The 19,871-nt window shown below is 32.7% G+C and overlaps 1 protein-coding gene across 13 annotated transcripts in view; it reads right to left on the bottom strand.

Annotated features, from left to right (window-relative positions):
* PHF14 (PHD finger protein 14) overlaps window positions 1–19,871 on the bottom strand; it is a 230,174-nt gene that overhangs the window by 98,155 nt on the left and 112,148 nt on the right. For 12 of the 13 annotated variants that reach the window (XM_055115712.1, XM_055115713.1, XM_055115707.1 and 9 more), the window contains 2 exons: window positions 11,113–11,163; window positions 10,869–10,990 (listed from right to left, as the gene is read on the bottom strand). In XM_055115712.1, coding sequence (XP_054971687.1) covers window positions 10,869–10,990; window positions 11,113–11,163 — 173 coding nt within the window. Of the gene's footprint in view, window positions 1–4,109; window positions 10,284–10,868; window positions 10,991–11,112; window positions 11,164–19,871 lie in introns of those variants that run through there. The other variant, XM_063606180.1, reaches the window with a different exon arrangement.

The raw sequence follows: 19,871 nt of genomic DNA, 5'->3' as shown, positions 1-19,871 counted from the left end.
TAGACACGGGGTTTCACTGTGTTAGCCAGGATGGTCTCGATCTCCTGACCTCGTGATTCACCTGCCTTGGCCTTCCGAAGTGCTGGGATTACAGGCGTGAGCCACCGCACCCGGCCCAGAATTTCATTCCTTTTTAAGGCTGGATAATATTCTACTGTATGTATGCTATGGTTTGGATACCTGTCACCTACAAACCTAATGTTGAAATGTGATCCCAATTTAGGGGGGTCCTAATGGGAGGTGTTTACGTCATGAAGATGAATCCTTCATGAAGAGATTAATGACCTCCTCAGGGGTGTGTTCTAACTCTATTAGTTCCTTTGATAGTTGGATATTAAAAAGAGCCTGGCATCTCCCCCTCTCTTGATTCCTCTCTTATCATGTGATCCCTGATCATACCAGTTCTCCTTTACCTTCCACCATGAGTGAAAGCACCCTGAGGTCCTCACCAGATGCAGATGCCCAATCTTGAGCTTCCCAACAATGAGAACTGTGAGCCAAATAAACATTTCCTTCTTTATCAATTATCCAGCCTCAGGTATTTCTTCTTAGCAACATAAAATGGACTAAGAGAATATACATATATACACTACCTTTTGTTTATCCTTTAATCCATCAGTGGAACTTGGGTTGCTTCCACCTTTTGGCTATTGTGAATAATGTTGCTATGAAAACAGGTGTTCAATTATCTGTTTGAGTTTCTGCTTTGGGTGTACAGCTAGAAGCAGTATTAACAGATCAAATAGTAATTCTGTCTTTAATTTTTTGAGGAATTAAAATACTGTTTTCCATAGTAGCTGCACAATTTTATATTCCCAAGGGCAATTGTACAAGAACTCCAGTTTCTCCACATCCTTGCCAACACCTGTTATTTTCTGTTTATTTATTTATTTTAATGATAACTAGCCCAATGGGTGTGAGGTGGTATCTCACTGTGGTTTCGATTTACTTTTCCTGAATGATTCGTGATGTTGAGCATCTTTTCATATGCTTGTTGGCTATTGTATATCTTCTTTGGAGAAATATTTTCAAGTCCTATGCCCATTTTTAATGGGGTTGTTTCTTATTGCTGAGTTGTCCAAGTTCTTTATATATTCTCAATCCCTTAACAGATACATGACTTGCAAATATTTCCCCCTATCCTATGGGTTAACCTTTTTACCATCTGGTGATGGTGTCCTTTCACACACAAAAGTTTTTAACTTTGAATTTAGTCCAACTTAGCTAATCTTTTGTTGCTGTTATTACCTATGCTTTTGGTGTTATGTCCAGGCTTTCCTTTTTAAAATGAAAATGGACAAGCTGTTTCTAACATTTACATGAAAATGCAAAGGATCCAGAAAAACGAAACAGCTTACTCCACAGCCTGAGTAATCAAGAGTTGGTCTTGGCACAGGAATAAATACATAACTCAATGGAATACAATAGAAAGTCTAGAAATAAGCCCACATTGAAAAAGCCAACTGGCATTTAAAAGTGGCACCAAAGTAATTTAATGTGGAAAGGCAAGTATTTTCAACAAATGATACTGGAAATCCACATGGGGCAGATAATAAACAAACCTTCCTTAACTCTACCTGAAACCATATACAAAAATTAATTTCAGATAGCTCATATAAAATATAAAAGCCAAAACTACAAAGCTTCTAGAAGAAAACAAAGAAGAAAGTTTTTGTCACCTGGACCTAAGCAAAGAATTATTAGATAGGAAATAACAATAACCATAAAACAAAACATTGCTATGCTGGATATCTGCAAAATTAGCAACTTCTACTCCTTAAATAATACCATTAAAGAAAATGAATAGGCAAGCCACAAATAAAAAAGAGTATGTATGCAAAATACATATCTGAAAAAGAAATTACATCCCAATTATATTAGTAATTCCTACCACTCAATACTAAACAACTCAATTTCTTAAAAGATAGGCAAAAGAATTAGTTCACAAAGAAAGACATACTACCAGTGAGCAAATAAAAAGGTGCTCAATAAGCCAGGGGTGGTGGCTCACACCTATAATCTCAGCACTTTGGAAAGCCAAAGTGGGATGACTGCTTGAGCCCAGGAGTTCAAGACCAGCATGGGCAACATGGCGAATGCCTGTCTCTACGAAAAAAAAAATAAAAAACTAGCTGGGTCTGATGGCGGCACCTGTAGTCCCAGCTACCTGGGAGGCTAAGGTGGGAAGATCACTTGAGACTGGGAGGTTGAAGCTGTAGTGTGTCATGTTGTGCCACTGCACTCCATCCTGTGCAACAGAGTGAGACTCTGTCTCAAAAAAAATAAAAAGAAAAGAAAAGAAAATATGCTCAACATCATTACTTATCAGAGTAATGAGAACTAAAACAACAATGGGATACCTCTACACATTCATTATAATGGCTAAAATCAAATAAAAGAGAAAAATGCCATTTGTATAAAACTCTAGAAGAGACAAAACTAATCTATGGTGAAAAAACATAGAAGAGTCGTCATCTTTGACCTTTCTGGAGCAATGAAAATGTTCTGTATCTTGATAGAAATGGGGGTTACATGATTGTATGCTTCTGTCAAAATTCACCAATTTATTCACATAATACATATGCATTTCATTGTATGTAACTTTTACCACCCCCAACCCACACACACAGGCCAAACAACTACTAAACTTGGTTAGATTTACCTTGTTTTACAGTGGTTTGGGTTGGCAATTCTGAAACTACTTTCTGCATATTTTAAGCTTGATTTTAAGCTGAGGCCTAAAAGTTAGCAAACCATTGGATGAAACAATTTATAAACACTATTTCTAAGAAATACTGTTTCTGTTTATGTTTGTTTCATCATTTCATCATTACAAAATTTTCAACTTTAGGGAAGTTTATTGTTTATCTAGTTTACATAGTCTAGATTTAAGATCTGTAAAATAAGGCATTTATAATGAGGTTTCTACATAGTTACAGTCATTTTTTCAGCCTTTTAATTTTTTGTTGCCTACATCTAAATTACTAAGACTGTGGTTCATTGAAATGTATATTCAAAAAAATATATATCAGCAAAGATGATGTATTAAAGAAGTTTAAATAGTGGTAACATTTGCTCTTTTTGTCTACTTAACTTTAATTTAAAAAGGAAAGAAAAATATCTTTGTTAATCACTGCTCAGGCTGCTTTCTTTATACATTCTAGCACTATTCATATATTAAATATTGACATCTTTAAAGAGCTCTACTTCTATTATTAAGCTGATTCAACTAAAAAGTGTAGTTTTTTAAAAGCTAATATCATTGAAATAAAAAGGTTTTCAAAAACAATAATAAAATAAAACTTTCAAAACTTAAGGATACCACAATCAAGTAATCTCTTTTTTTAACGATATCAAAAAGCTTAAAAAATAACTGTTCATGGGACAGGCACAGTGGCTCATGCCTGTAATTCCAGAACTTTGGGAGGCCAAGGCAGGCAGATCACCTGAGGTCAGGAGTTTGAGACCAGCCTGACCAATATGGTGAAACGCTGTGTCTACTAAAAATACAAAAATTAGCCAGGCGTGGTGGCATGCACCTGTAATCCTAGCTACTTGGGAGGCTGAGGCAGAAGAATCACTTGAACCTGAGAGGCGGAGGTTGCAGTGAGCCGATATCACACCACTGCACTCCAGCCTGGGTGTCAGGAGTGAAACTCCGTCTCAAAAAAAAAAAACTGTTCACTGAACAAAATAGATATTTGTGAATATTTTCTCAGAATAGTAAGGTAATTATGTTAAACACTACAGAATGTAGCAGAAATAGATGTTACTAATTTTATTGAGTTTCAATTTTACTTACCTATTGGATGACACTATTATTTGGTAATCATATCAGAATTTCCCTGAAAAGCAACTGCTTCGAAAACAGTTATTTTAAAAATAAATGTAAAAATCAAAAGGACAGTTAAAAAGCTACGAAAATAAAGTTTTAAAAAGGTCATAATTATATTCCTTTGTTTAAAATTTTCAAATAATTCCCAATGCTTCATCAATTTGGAGTTAGAATGCCAGGCTTGTCTTCCCTTTTCATGTAAATCCTGTTAAAAGAGTTAAGTGGCAAATTCTTTTTTTTTATTTATTTATTTATTTATTTTTTTTTATTATACTTTAAGTTTTAGGGTACATGTGCACATTGTGCAGGTTAGTTACATATGTATACATGTGCCATGCTGGTGCGCTGCACCCACTAACTCGTCATCTAGCATTAGGTATATCTCCCAATGCTATCCCTCCCCCCTCCCCCCTCCCCACCACAGTCCCCAGAGTATGGTATTCCCCTTCCTGTGTCCATGTGATCTCATTGTTCAATTCCCACCTATGAGTGAGAATATGCAGTGTTTGGTTTTTTGTTCTTGCGATAGTTTACTGTGCAATCATTCAAAAGTCAGGAAACAACAGGTGCTGGAGAGGATGTGGAGAAATAGGAACACTTTTACACTGTTGGTGGGACTGTAAACTAGTTCAAACATTGTGGAAGTCAGTGTGGCGATTCCTCAGGGATCTAGAACTAGAAATACCATTTGACCCAGCCATCCCATTACTGGGTATATACCCAAATGACTATAAATCATGCTGCTATAAAGACACATGCACACATATGTTTATTGCGGCATTATTCACAATAGCAAAGACTTGGAACCAACCCAAATGTCCAACAATGATAGACTGGATTAAGAAAATGTGGCACATATACACCATGGAATACTATGCAGCCATAAAAAATGATGAGTTCATATCCTTTGTAGGGACATGGATGAAATAAGAATCAAATAGACGCAATAAAAAATGATAAAGGGGATATCACCACCGATCCCACAGAAATACAAACTACCATCAGAGAATACTACAAACACCTCTACGCAAATAAACTAGAAAATCTAGAAGAAATGGATACATTCCTCGACACATACACTCTCCCAAGACTAAACCAGGAAGAAGTTGAATCTCTGAATAGACCAATAACAGGAGCTGAAATTGTGGCAATAATCAATAGTTTACCAACCAAAGAGAGTCCAGGACCAGATGGATTCACAGCCGAATTCTACCAGAGGTACAAGGAGGAACTGGTACCATTCCTTCTGAAACTATTCCAATCAATAGAAAAAGAGGGAATCCTCCCTAACTCATTTTATGAGGCCAGCATCATTCTGATACCAAAGCCTGGCAGAGACACAACCAAAAAAGAGAATTTTAGACCAATATCCTTGAAGTGGCAAATTCTTTAGGCTAAGAATTTTAGAAAGCCCATATGTCTTCAGAGACATCTTGCTATAGTACTTTATCTCTGCCCTTTATATTAAATCTAACATGAAAATTAAAAAGATTGAATATCTTGCCAAAGATTCCTTAATGTGACTAACGACTGTGGAAGTGCTTTTTGTTTAGTGACTTGGGGCAAAGATAGAGCTACACAAAGATTAGTAAAACAATAATTATTCTTTTAAGATACTTGAAGGAGGAAAGCCAACTTAAACAACCTATACCAGAAATAATAGTAGTCGAATTGGAAGAAAAAGGTATATCACACAAGTTGTCAGGGTGACATGAATGAATACACTTTGCCATACTTAATTGAAAAAAATACTAGAAATACAAGCTCTGGAAACAATCCTTTAAAAATAATTATTGCATAATACTAATCAATGACTTAGAAATAAAAAAAAAAAAAAAAACTTTTCCAAGAAGAGAAATGGAAGTTTATCTAAAAATGTCCTTATGCAGGAAATATGTTTTTAATGCATTTAAAATTAGAAGACACAAATCATTTTAAGAACCTATATTTGTTTCTTAGTTTTAGTTTTTAAGTATTATAAATAACATACATTTGCATCATCACTTCAAAATCATGCTATTGAAAATGCATATTTTATCACTATTAAGAGTGATTACTATATGATAAACTACACAAGAAACACTAATTTAGCAAGTCTATAATCAAATTAAAATAACTAAATTTGTTTTAAGAAATCGACCAGGCTTGGCACAGTGGCTCATCCTTGTAATCCCAGCACTTTGAGAGGCCGAGGTGGGCAGATCATCTGGAGTTAGGAGTTCGAGACCAGCCTGGCCAACATGGTGAAACACTGTCTCTATTAAAAATACAAAAAATTACCCAGGCATGGTGGTGCATGCCTGTAATCCCAGCTACTCGGGAGGCTAAGGCAGGAGAATCATTTGAACTCAAGAGGTGGAGGTTGCAGAGAGCAAAGATTGCACCACTGCACTCCAGCCTGGGCAACAACAAGACTCTATCTCAAAAAAAAAAAAAAAAAAAAAGAAAGAAAGAAAGAAAGAAAGAAATTAATTGAACAAATGCAATCCTAACTAATCTTAAGAGGGACAAGACTGCTTTCATTTTGTTAAATTTAAAATAATCCATTTTTAGTGACCTAACGTTTTATGAAAAATAGTAACTAAACTTATAAGCAATTTTAGCTTTACTCTCAGTCTAATCAAATCTCAGAGGGAAAAACCCTTCAATTATGACCCAGGAAGTCTATAAGCCTCCATACTAGTTAGAACAGAAAAGTTAATTAAAAATAAAAAATCAAGTCTCAGCTACTCGGGAGGCTGAGGTGAGAGGATTGCTTGAGCCCAGGAGGCAGAGGCTGTACTGCGTCAAGAAAGTGCCACTGCACTCTAGCCTGAGTGACAACGAAAACAAACAACAAAAAAATTATAATCAGAATAACGAGAGACTAATATTTGAAAATAAAATGTAATACATATGAATTCTTGCTGGTTTTCCTAATAATTTATGACACAAACAAATTTAGTTGGGGAGGATGCACTGACAAGCCAGATTTTTAAATGTAAAATAAATAAAAGTGCGAACAACAATGTTTAGAGACCAAATTGACACCCTACCCTTGTAATCAAAATGGTTCAATACCTATATAATTTGCCATATACTCAAATAAAGGGGAGAATCTGGCAAGCATTTAATAGTGTAGAATTAGCTATAAAAGTGAAATAGCTTAATAGATCATTTCCTACCCTCAATGCTTCTGAAAAATGGCCACAATACAAAATAAAATTAAAGATGCTATTTAAGAGGGCTCATGGATTCCAGGGTTCTTAGCTTTAGGAAACCTTTCTTCTCTCTCTCCTATCTCTGATTAAGTAATAAATGTGCCACATTGAGTCTATAAAGTTAAGATAAAATTTGAGGTTTAGAAGTTTGGTGTTATTCCTAATTTGATAGTTCGATAAAGACTGAAAGACAGGCCCACTTCCTTTTCATATAGGCTCAAGGAGAGGAATCACTTCATCTCTACTTTTCATAGATTAATCATTTATTCTCAAATCTATTTCCTTACTTAAAATACAGCAGAGGAAAAACTATCCACTACATTTTAGTGACAAAAAATCAATTGTCCTTTATCAAGCCCTTTAAATATCTTCATCAAACATTATATTTTGTGACTCAATTTGCTCTAGAATTAAATTATAATAGTGACAGTTTTTATTAATTCAGCAAAAGAATACTCAGTCATTACTTATGTAGAGTTCATTTACCAAGCATTTTCTGATCATTAAATGTGCCATGAACCGTGGAAACAAAAATAAATAAGGTATCACTAAGTAGTTCCATAACTACTTCCAACAAAGAACGACCTATCACAGACAAAGCCTTTAAGACTTCCCAATTCCATGAAATAGTTTCAACTTGACCTTTAGCATTTAGATTACATTAAATAGCATAAAGAAATATATATTTAGTTGAGAACTTCTCAGATAATTTCTAATTAAATTTTAAAAGTAGATGGCAAAAAACCAGCACTTAAAAAAATAAAATTGCCTGAGATGCTGTAAACCTTCGATCTAATCATTTTAGAAAACATGTAATGACAAATTTCCTTTTGTCTCCTAGATTCTAGACAAAATTATATACAACAGGACATGTACATTTTCTGACATAACAAATAAGTATTTATTATAACTGGAAACATATTTACCAATTGTGACCTTTATTTCAATGCACACATACATGTATTCTTTGTGTTACTAAATAATACTACTGTTCTAACATTTTATATGGAAAGAACCTTACTATCACTCAGCAATTATCCATAAGGTACCTAATGAAGCAAGTATGATTGTGATCATGTACAACGGGGGGAAAACCAAGACACAGAAATGCTAAATTACTTGCCCAAGTCCCAAGAAAAACAGGCAAAGCAGAAAATAACAGTTGAAACTTACTAATTACAATGTACTGACAAATTGCATGCAATTGTTCAATGATATAAAAAATTATACATATAAATTCACAAGTAAACACATACAAATAACTAAAAAAGGACAATTAAGAAGGAATTTTCTATATAGCCTGAATTACATAGAGAAGTGTGGTTTAAAAAATCAAAACTGCTGAAGAGCAGATTCTAGTGAGATATAAACATCAGTTTAAAAGAACTTGAGAAAGTAAAGACAGTATATTAAATAAAAGACTAATTGTGACCCATGAAGTTTAATTTTAAAAGAGAACCTAACAGACATACACATATGTCTGAGTAAGCGCTGAAATATATCTGTAGAGAAAATAAATCCTTATTTAAAATATCTTATTTGAAAGTTAAAAAAATAGCATGTAAAGATAGTATTTAAGATGCAATGTAATAAAAAAGTGTAGACTTTTGGGGGGTGATTTTCAAACAATAACAGTGCCAATTCCAAAATATGAGATGCCAGGGAAAATGGCAGATATTAGCTTATGAGATTACTTTTATCAAACATATGAAATTTTATATAAAAATTCTTTAACCCAAGAAGAATAGTGCATAAACAATATATTTTTTTTAAAGATCACATTATAACCAAAAATATTTTATGGCATTGCTTTATATCCAGTTTATCTTGTCCTAAGAAATATTAAAATATAGTACCAATAAAACATTTAATTTCCTCTACATTACCTCTTTAAAACTTTGCAGACAATTTACGATATTATCTTCTTAATAAGGCAAAACGAAGGAAGGGGACTTTGCATATCCATTATTTTAGAGTAATAAAAATATCTTTACCTTCCAGAAGACTTTCACAAAATTCCAGACATTTGCATATTGTAATAATGCAATTAGAAATAAAAATTTCATAACAGAAACTAAAGAAATAAATAACATAGAGTAATACTATTCAAAAATCTTATCAAAATTAGAAGATGGCACTTTTTTTATTAAACGACTAAAATATGATGGGTTGGAAATCTATCATAAACTGATTTTTAAAATAAAAATTGCATTTCTCAGGTTCCTAATTTCCAATATATGACAAAAGCAAAACAAAAAACCTAATAAAAACCTCTAAGTCCTACAGCAAAAAGGCCTCAATCAATCTCATATTAAAAAAAAAAATTAGTAAGACACAGGAGATACTCATACAGGTTCAAATAATTAATAAAAGGATCACCAGCTCTATAAGTTTTTAACTACTGTTTCAAATCAATCATAGTCCTCAACTCCATCCTCAACCCCAAGGGAATTTTCCTGAATTAAATTTTTGTTCATTATATAAGATTGTTATTTTTTTTCTTTATTTTTATTGTTTCATTTACTCCATTATGTTACGCTTATGCTTGGGATTTCATTTTCGACAAATTGCAAAATTTATACTGTGGTCAGAATTATTCAGGTGTATCTCCTGAACTTGGAACTACTTACTACTTTACCCTAAATTTTAATAAACTTAACCTTCAGGATAGCTCCCAACACACTCTACATGAACTACCTCAAAAAAATTAGCCAATTATTATAAACTTTCTTAACTTTGTTGAAGGACTTTGTCTTTTTCTACTGTAATTTTTACTTTATCTTTCTCATTGATAGCATAAAAAATTCATAAAATTTAAGACTTCATGCCTTTCTTTGAGAAATAAAGACATATTTTAATGACCAAAATAGATTAAATCATTTGAAAGTAAGTATTTAAAAACATACAACACTAATATATTTGTTTTTATCAATATGTTTATTCTTTTTGAAATGTTTAATTTCTGTGTCCTCAGTTAATTTAACAGGGCTTTACCAGAAGACAATTTTTTAAAGAAGTAAGAATGGATTCCCTTACAAAGTCCCTGTAAGAACTCTAAGAACTTTTGTGACACTGTCCTTTGAAAGTCTGATGCCTCTTTTAAATTAGCTCTTTTTGTTCACCCACTCACTCCCCCATCTCACCAGAGCTTTGATCAATTTCTTCATTTCCGCTAAAATTAGCAGCCTCTGGACCGTTGGGAAAAGCCAATGTGCAGCATCAGCTAAGATTTCTGATTAGCATTATGTCTGATTAAAAAAAAATAAAGTACCAAAACGAAACAAAGAAACAAAGACAAAACAAAAAATAAAATCAACCTAGGCCATCTTTTCACCTTTCTTTATTTCGTAAGGGAGAAGCATTTAACACATTTGTTTTGATAAGCAATAAGAAAGTGCTAATTAAGTTCTTGTCAATAAAAAGTCTGTCTTCTCACCATTGCTTCTAAATTTCAAACATTTAGAATATGCTAACAGAGCTTAGTAACTTTATTGTTTTCTGACATAAAACATAATAATCTTAGTACACAGTGTTTAGATCAAATTACTTTCATGGCCTCTAAATAGAGAGCACTGTTAATTTCTCTTGTCAAGAGAAAAATAATTCCCTGTGTTAAACATGCAGATTATCACTCTTATTTACATTTAAATCCAGAGTATAACCATGTGTGAGAGGTTAAGAAGTGGATGAAATCTGTTTCTAAAGTACTGTTTCCACTATATAATATTTTAAGAAAGGTCTTATCCTGCAATTGTTTTTTTATTTTTTCTGTGATGAGAAAATAAATATAGAGCTTTCATCCCCTAAAGACAAGGTTTTAGCATCCAACTTACCTGACAAGATTTTCATTGTCTCCAGTTCCCTTGCAAGTTGCACATTCAGTTCTTAAATCTTCAGCCTTGGGCTTCTTTTGCAACACAGACTGTCTTTGTCTTCTCTCTCTAGGAACTCTTTCCTGCCATACAAGGGATAATAAAATAAAACATAACAAACAAAATAAGGATATGAGGGAAACAATTTTAAGCAAGAAAATTTCTCAAAGTTAAGACTGTGTAAAAGTGCTTAACTTATTCCAACCTCATGTTTTTCTTCCTCAGGAACGAAGCTTCGTTTTCGTCCTCTGGTTCTCTGGAAAAAAACAAAAAAAAAACCAAAAAACAAAAATCCACAGTATATCTAATGTTTAATTAATAATAAATATAAATTTCCTCTGTTAAATGTTATTGCTTAGGTTACGCACTTGCAAAATTAGTTATTTCTAATTAATACTACATTGGACTACTGCATTTTGTTACCATTTATGCCATAGGAAATAAAAAGTAACAAATTAAATATACTTTATAGTACTTTACTTTTAAATAAACATGTATCTGATAGAAAAAAATGAATTCTCCAAAATTATTTTAAAGGATTTTCTCCACACTTCATAATTGTCCATAATTATGATTTACTCAGAGCATTTAAATTTTCATAACTTATCACATGACTTATATAGCTGAAATGCTAAACCTGGGATCATACTACACACATTGTTTGCCTACATATATGCATGTGCATATATGTTTATGTAAAGAAATAATTCTTAAGCAGCCAAAAAAAGTAGAAGGAAAAGTTCTCACATATCCAAAATCCTAGTTAACATAAAACTAATTAAAATGCCACATAAAATGACATTTTAAACTAATTTAGCTAAAATTCACATCCTATATTTCAGAATACATTTACCATTTGAAAGAACGCATACAAACGTTTAAAAGAACCGTAACTACATTAGTATTTGCAGCCAATATGTTAGAAATCTCCACCAATCACAGCACAGCCCCATATGCAGACCACTGTTCCTTAGAGACTGGAAGAGAATGCAGGCACTGCTTCCAAAAATTACTTTGACAGCTGAGATCAAGGAACATTCCCAAGCTAGAGTAGGTACCAAATAATTCTAAACAGAATTACATTATAGCATAAATATATTAATATTTTCTTACATTAATTTCAATTCTTCATGATATCAAGTACACTGTTATTTAATACCATGGCTAACTACTTACCATTTAATCTGTTCCTAGATAACCAAGAGTCAACTAAATTAGTCATTCAAAAAAAGTAAATTTATAAACTATGAATCTGTTTACATTTATATTGCCAATCAGTCTGTTTTAATTATATTATGGAAGTAATTAGGCAGAAAAATGAAGACTATATCCAGGAAAGGCCTTTAAATGCAGACCCTGCATCTACAATTCTGACTTCCAAAGAACAATACTGAGACTTGCTTCTCAAGGTATCAATCATGACCCATAAGCACTGGCATCACCTGAGTGTCTATTAGAAATGCAGAATGTCAGGCTTACTCCGACACACTGAATTAGAAGCTATCTTTTAACAAGAATCCTAAGTAGGTCAAATACACATAAGTTTAAGGACACCAGTGTAGAAAGGTCCTTAACAACACTTATTCAGGTTCTAACTGAAAACTTATGGCTAGTAATTTCTACATTCATCTCTTTTCCTTCTGTGCCACTCTTGCCCTTTAATGCTTTATTTTCTGTCCCCTCAAAAAATTCATTCCCAAATTGGTAAGGACCATATCATATTCATCTTTCTACACCCAATTAAACTTAACACAATGCTTATGACATAAAGACTCAATTAACTTGTTTTAATAAAATAAATTTATAAGTGGTTAAATCAAAACTAATGAATGATGATACCATATAATACAAACTAAAAGATCTGACTGACAGGCCAGGCACCATGGCTCACGGCCATAATCTCAACACTTTGAGAGGCTAAGCAGGGAAGACTGCTTGAGCTTAAAAGTTCAAGACCAGCCTGGGCAACACAGAGAGACCTTATCTCTACTAACAATAAAAATGAAAAAATCAGCTAGGCATGGTTGTGAGTGCTGGTAGTCCCAGCTACTCAGGAGGCTGTGGTGGGAAGATAACTTGAGCCCAGGAGATCTAGGCTGCAGTGAGACATGATCAAGTCACTGCATTCCAAGCCTGAGCAACAGGACGAGACTTTGTCTCAATAAAATAAAATAAAATAAAAATTTGACAAAAAGTTTAAATTATTTTTCCCTAATTTGGTACTCCATTATCTAATTTGCATAATGTATATTTACAGGGCTTTTTTCTTTTTTTAGACAGACTCTCCCTCTGTTGCTCAGACTGGAGTGCAGTGGCAGCAATCTCAGCTCACTGTAGCTTCCGCCTCCAAGGTTCAAGCGATTCTCACACCTCAGCCTTGCAAGTAGCTGGGTTTACAGGTGTGCACCACCACACCTGGCTAATCTTTTCATTTTTACTAGAGAATGGGTTGCCATGTTGGCCAGGCTGGTCTCGAACTCCTGACCTAAAGCGATCCACCTGCCTTGGCCTCCCAAAGTACTCAGATTACAGGTGTGAACCACTGCACCTGGCCTACAGGGCATTTCAATAAGATGCTCCAAATTAGTAACCAATATCAAGTGGAAAATATTCAAATTACTCATTTGAGCTCTACAAACTTCTAAACAGAATGTGCAAAAGACTTCCATACATTTTCACATTTTTCTTCATCCAACTCATCTTTTAGGTAATGAACTAGCAAATGTATCATCTAGTTTTGAATTTTTCAAGTATGTATTTTAATGCTGCAAGTTCATGTTTTCAATTCTTTTAAGGATGTTTATTTACCATTTTGATAATAACTTAAATCTTCAAATATCTGGTATGACTCCATCAATTGAAACTCTCTTCATACCAGATTGCAATTAGCATCATATGGTATAATGCCAATTAGTGATTCAATCACACAATGGTATAGCTCCATTTCTCTCTATATTTATAAATTTCTTCTCATATTTTAGGTGTATTTGTAATTATCTAAAATAGTCACTTTAAGTACATTTATTACCAAATGGTAATCGCTGATATATTCATGTAATAATTTAAAATAACACAAGACACATAAACAATTTCCATCTACAAAAATAAACTTATTATAAAAATATAAAATAATATTATCTTAGAGCTCTGAGAAAGCAATCCAGAGAAATGACTTGCTGATGTCACACAGCTGGTAAGTTTCTGAGGTAAACCTGAAACTCAGTTATCTCAACTGTCACTTCAGTGACTTTTCTTGCATGGCTAATCCAAGATTAATACTTTAATCCCAAATAGAAATGAGCTAAATCATTCAGAATGCAAATCTCTTATTGCACGTAAATACTTAAACTGTAACATTGTGATGCCCAATGAAGATTTCTTACATTTCAAATGAAGTTAGAGAATTATACCCAATAAAGAGTAAATTCAAACTGGCACTATAGTCTACATAATTTGGTAGCTCCATACTACATACTAACTTGATTCATTACCAAAGTAATTACAGCATTCTTATTTAGCATTTATCACATTACTAATATTTCCAAAGAAAAAAATAAAAGAGAATTTGATCCAAATATAACTATACAAAATACCAAGTCCTCCAACCAAGAAAATGTTGAAAGCTATGGGATTTTTTTTTCTAGTTTTAATGAAGTGGCAGCAACTATAACTATGAAAATTCATAACTGCTTAAGATCACAACAGACAAGTTATCTTGAAAGTAGTGTACTTGAATGAATCCCAAAACATAAGTAGAATTTAAAAGAGGGAGAAATGGTACACAAAAGCAAGAAAAACGAAAATAAGTTGGGCCTATCTGACAAATTTCAGTTACCAAAGAGCTTGTCCCATCTCAGATGAATAGAAGTATATATAACTGGGTGGTCCTTTTCTGATACATTTTGAGGCTGAAACTATTTTAGCAACAATAAAACTGTAGGATGAAAATAATATGTGGAAGAAGGAAGAATTTTACTTTTCAAGAATGTGCTTTAGAATGTAACACAGATACGTTACCTGGAAATTCCACATGATTAATCAAGCAAGGGTGCAATTCCAAACTGATTAATTTTGACAGTAATTAGTTAAGCTATTAAAAGTAAATGAAAGTTTAAAACTCATTCCAAATCTTGACACATTCCAATTTTTTCTGTTTTTCTTTTTTTTTTAAGAACTTGATTTAGCTAGGGAACAATTACAACCTGAGCTGCTTAAATCACCTTGCTCGTAATCTGTCCGTGATCAACTTACTTGAAAAGAGGTGATTTAAAAAGCCATAGAAGAGATTGGCATGGTATTAGAGACAATGTATTTAAACTGAAAAGGTGTAAAATTATCTTATCTAGCAGGCAACTTTTAAATAGTTTATTCAGGCCGGGCACAGTGGCTCAGGCCTGTGATCTTAGTACTTTGGGAGGCCGAGGCGGGTGGATCACCTGAGGTAACGAGTTTGAAACCAGCCTGGCCAACATGGCGAAATCTCATCTCTACTAAAATACAAAACTCAGCCGGACGTGGTGGTGCACACCTGTAATCCCAGCTACCCAGGAGGCTGAGGCATGAGAATCGCTCGATCCTGGGAGGCGGAGGTTGCAGTGAGCCAAGATCACACCACTGCACTCCAGCCTGGGCGACAGAGCAAGACTCCGTCTCAAAAAAATAAAAACAAAAATAAGTAAATAAATAGTTTATTCATCTAAAACAAATAATTAAACATTTCTCTAACTTTTCTATCATTTGGACTAAAAAACATGTGATGTATTTTAATTAATTCTTTAGAGCTGAGGTTATTTTAATTTGCAATCAAGTCAAATGCATGATTCATTTGGCAAATGAACTAAATTTAAAACTAAAAGAGTCAGTACCTTAACATCTTTGATATCAGTAAACTAGGCTTCACATATTCACTTGTGACCAGGTCACTAAATTTAACACTTGTGTTTTTGTTGACATATCAATATTTACACAAATTAATAATTAAAGTAAGTCACATATGGTTAGATGAATCGTAAGAAATGCTTCCCTCTGTAACTTATATGTAAAAATAGAACATACTTATTCATGGGCAAAATTCCAAAATCAATGTTAATTAGGACAATTAAGTCAAACTTTGAAAACCTCTGTTAAGCTAAATAGCATTAGATTTATGCTGGGGAATAAATGCCAGTAGCTTTCTGGCAGCTATTCAAAAATGCTTCAATATAAAATTTATTCTAATATATATAAATATAAAATATATTTAATTCCTAAGAATATAAAATTATATGTATAGCATATATGTAGCAATATATAATAAAAATATAATTTCTAAAAAATATAAAATTATACATATACATAATTCCTAAAAATATTTGTCTTTCAATTATGAAACTACATTGAAAACAAGTTAAAGTTCATGAAATATTCAAAGAAAATTGCTATATACAAAAAACAAATTATGAACAAGGTGTCATCTGTTTCTGTTGGCTACCAATAAACAACCAATGGAATGGCAGTCACCAAAAGTGAGTGCTTTCCCTTTGGTCAATTGACTGTAGAGTTTCTTTTTATCTAATTTAGCTTATGTTAACAGGGTTATGAAAATATATGGGAGAATAAAAAGAAAATCATAACCAATTTGTGTTAACTACTATAAACTGAAATAACTATGGGTCTAATGATATATAATAAAATATGTATTCTACATGACAAGTAAGTGCTGCTATAAAAACCTTCTCAGAGATAATGGTATATACAAAATAAGGAAAGTCTTGAAAGCTCCACCTATTCTTATCTTTATTTCATACTCCTGGGAATAAATAAAAGTGATGGATTTCCAAGAGGCAAAAAGCAAAACAGGAGTCTCAGGGTTCTGAATAAGATTACTTGAGCTAAGGACACCCACAGAGTAGATCTCTTCCAAGTAGCCAAAGTGAGTTCTAGTTCACTACAAAAACTGTTTGCCAGGGTTTCTTCTAAGAATCTATGACAGATAGAGGTTTTATAATCTGACTCGTACCTCAGAGGTCACCTTGAGTCTGATAACAGAAAACTCTGGTATGTAAAGCCCCCACAAATAACTCTTCTTTCCCAGAACTGTAGTAATTCAAACAGTTAGTATAAGAATAAGTAAAATAAATATGAACATAATGTACAGTAACCTTTAGTCACTTCAATAGAACTGAATCCAAATGCTTCAACATTTTTCCTAAACTAACATCTAAAAAATATTTATATGAAACATATTTCATATTTTCAGATTCTCAAGACTTAAGCTTAAACATTATTAAATAGGTACTTTGTATATGCGTAAAATTAGTTAAAACATAAATGTAATAAAAGTAGGCTCTAGGATATTTGATTATCTCTCAAATAAAGACTGCCACTTAGAACTGGCTAGTGGCTCACATTGTTAAGTGCGATGGAAAAACGATTAGATGTGTTTAAATCCCCTTCTAAAATAATGATCTAAAAGAAATAATGCATCCTGAAAAACAATATGGTTTTCAGTCAAAGCTGCTAAAAAAGTATTTTGCCTATTTATTGCATTTATTTTGCAAAAAAGAAAATATATAAAACACAACCAGAATTTCTAAGTCAGGAAGAAAGATCTCAGAACTTCAAAGAGAGTAGATGATGCATGCGTGTGTGTAAAAACAATGGAAAGAGAGGTCCCAACAAGTCCTTTGGCACTTCTACAAAAGATGAAAAGTCACTACATGACTTAGAGTGCAAAGAAAGCAAAAAGAAAATCTGAAAGCTTTCAAGTTACATTAGAGTATTAGAAAATATGTCCACAAGTATAAACACCAATTTTAAAGTAACTTCAAAAGGGATATGGGTAAGCTAATTTATGTTTTCTTCAAAATTAATTTCCTTGCCTAAAAGTAAGTAAAAGTTTCCACATAGAAAATAATGCAGAGAAAATGTCTAAATAACAAAGTACTTAAACAGAACTATCTTAGGCTGCCTTTACAATAATTCTATAGTTTCACTGATGAAACGTAAGAAGAATGGGACCCATTCTTCTGTGGTAAACAGGGCAGTTGCTGTCTGCCAGGAGTTCAGGTCCATGAGCTTGGGGTATGTCATGATTGCCCTATGTATGTCATGAAGGTAAAATTTTCTTCAAAATCATGACAGAATAATAAGACTAACATGAAAACAAATTATACTTTGATCAATTTATGGCAGGAAAAATGAAAAACTGACAAAAATAAAAATACTATAATAATGTATTTCAAGACAGAATGTTCCCAATTGTAATACATGTGCTGAAATAAAAGTGTAAGTAGGAGGATATTGGGAGCAATAGTTTAAAAATGTAACAATGGGAGAGAAAAATTAGTTATATATTGCAAAAGGTATTTATACAAGTTAGTAAGCTGTTGTATGCCTGGTCTCTCATAATTAACAGTGTTCTAAGAAACACAATTAGAACACCTCATTTTTCACCACACCACCTATTGATTAAAAAAGATAAATACAACTCAAATAGAAATAAGTAAAAACTTAAGGTAACAACAGGAACTCAGCATAAATGGTAAGATCAAGACCAAAATGACTGATCACTCTCTTCTGTATCTCTCATTCCTACATTCCTTGAACAGTTTAGTATGATACCTCGCACCAATTGTCTGGTTTTCTGAATGGATTGTTGGAAGGCAGGCAGAAAAGATGAGAGGGAAAAAGGAAAGGTAATCACCATTAGTAGTTATTTTCAACTTTTATTTAGTATAAGCGTAGCACCTAAGAAATCTGCTTAGTCAAACCCCATAAATTCTAATTGATTAATTCCAGAATGGGTACAAAGTCTATACTAGCTCTAGGGTGGGTCCAAAGTCTACATTTCAACAAATATCCAAGATGGTCCTAATGCAAGTAATCCATGGTCTCCGGAGCATCATTTCCAAACTTAGCACCACAGTACTCTATGCTACCAAAAAAAAAAGTGTCTTAAAAAATGCTTTTTTGATAAAAACAAGTTAAGAAAAAGAATAGATAAAAGTAATCCTGTTTCTAAATATTAGGATTTTTTTTTTTTTTGGAGCTTCAACATGCATTGGAATTTCTACAAGTAAGAAAATAATCACACTGCATTTCCTGAAATTACTGGTCATGGACTCTTTCCCTGGTGTTTCACTGACCAAAATCTGTAAGAAGTCTAAAACTTTTAAACAAGAAAACTAGAGACAAAGAACAAGATGAAAGGAATGGGATTATATTAGCAAATTTTAAAGCTTCCTTATAATTCTAGGATAAAAAAAGCAGACCAGTAAATGTGAGAAAAAAATAGAAGGATCCTTTAATGTTAAAGAGTTCTCTTTTATCTCAAGTAATACTGAACTGTGGGCACAAAAATATCACTGTAATATACATAATTTCCCTCTATATGATAACTCCAAAGTTAAGGATGATAATACTAGTCAAAAGGCTTTCTTGAAACAATAAAGAAACTGGAAAAATAATGTTTCATAAGAGGATAATCTTTGTAGACAGACATATGAAGTAATAACTCTTCTCTAAGATCTTAAGAATAACTAGCTACCATTTTCAAACAATTATAGAAAATATTTTAGAAATAGAAACTAGCCGGCTTATTTAACAAAGGAAAAGTCTCTCTAGTTCCCTTATAAACAAAATATATTTTTGAAGCCTAAAAAAAGAGTTATAAACAGTTGAAACTACAAATAAAAACTATTTCAAGTTGATCTACTTAGAGCACCCAAAATAAACTGTTTCAATTATCTAAGAGATAACAATTCTCAGATTTGCCTCATAAATTTTATATGACCCCATAACACAAAACTGATTTAAAAAATCAAGCTGAATCTCCTAAATAAGATCTTTTAAGTGATTATAATATAGGAGGTTAATACAGATCAAGAAAATTTTTTTTGAGAAAACTGTTACTTTAAGGAAAAAATGAAAGACTCTTTAAAATGAAACAGGTAACAAAACAAATGATGACAACTAACCCTAAAA

Source organism: Pan paniscus, chromosome 6 (assembly GCF_029289425.2).
Source record: "Pan paniscus chromosome 6, NHGRI_mPanPan1-v2.0_pri, whole genome shotgun sequence".
Lineage (NCBI taxonomy): Eukaryota > Metazoa > Chordata > Mammalia > Primates > Hominidae > Pan > Pan paniscus.
This window is presented reverse-complemented; position numbering and strand designations above follow the sequence as displayed.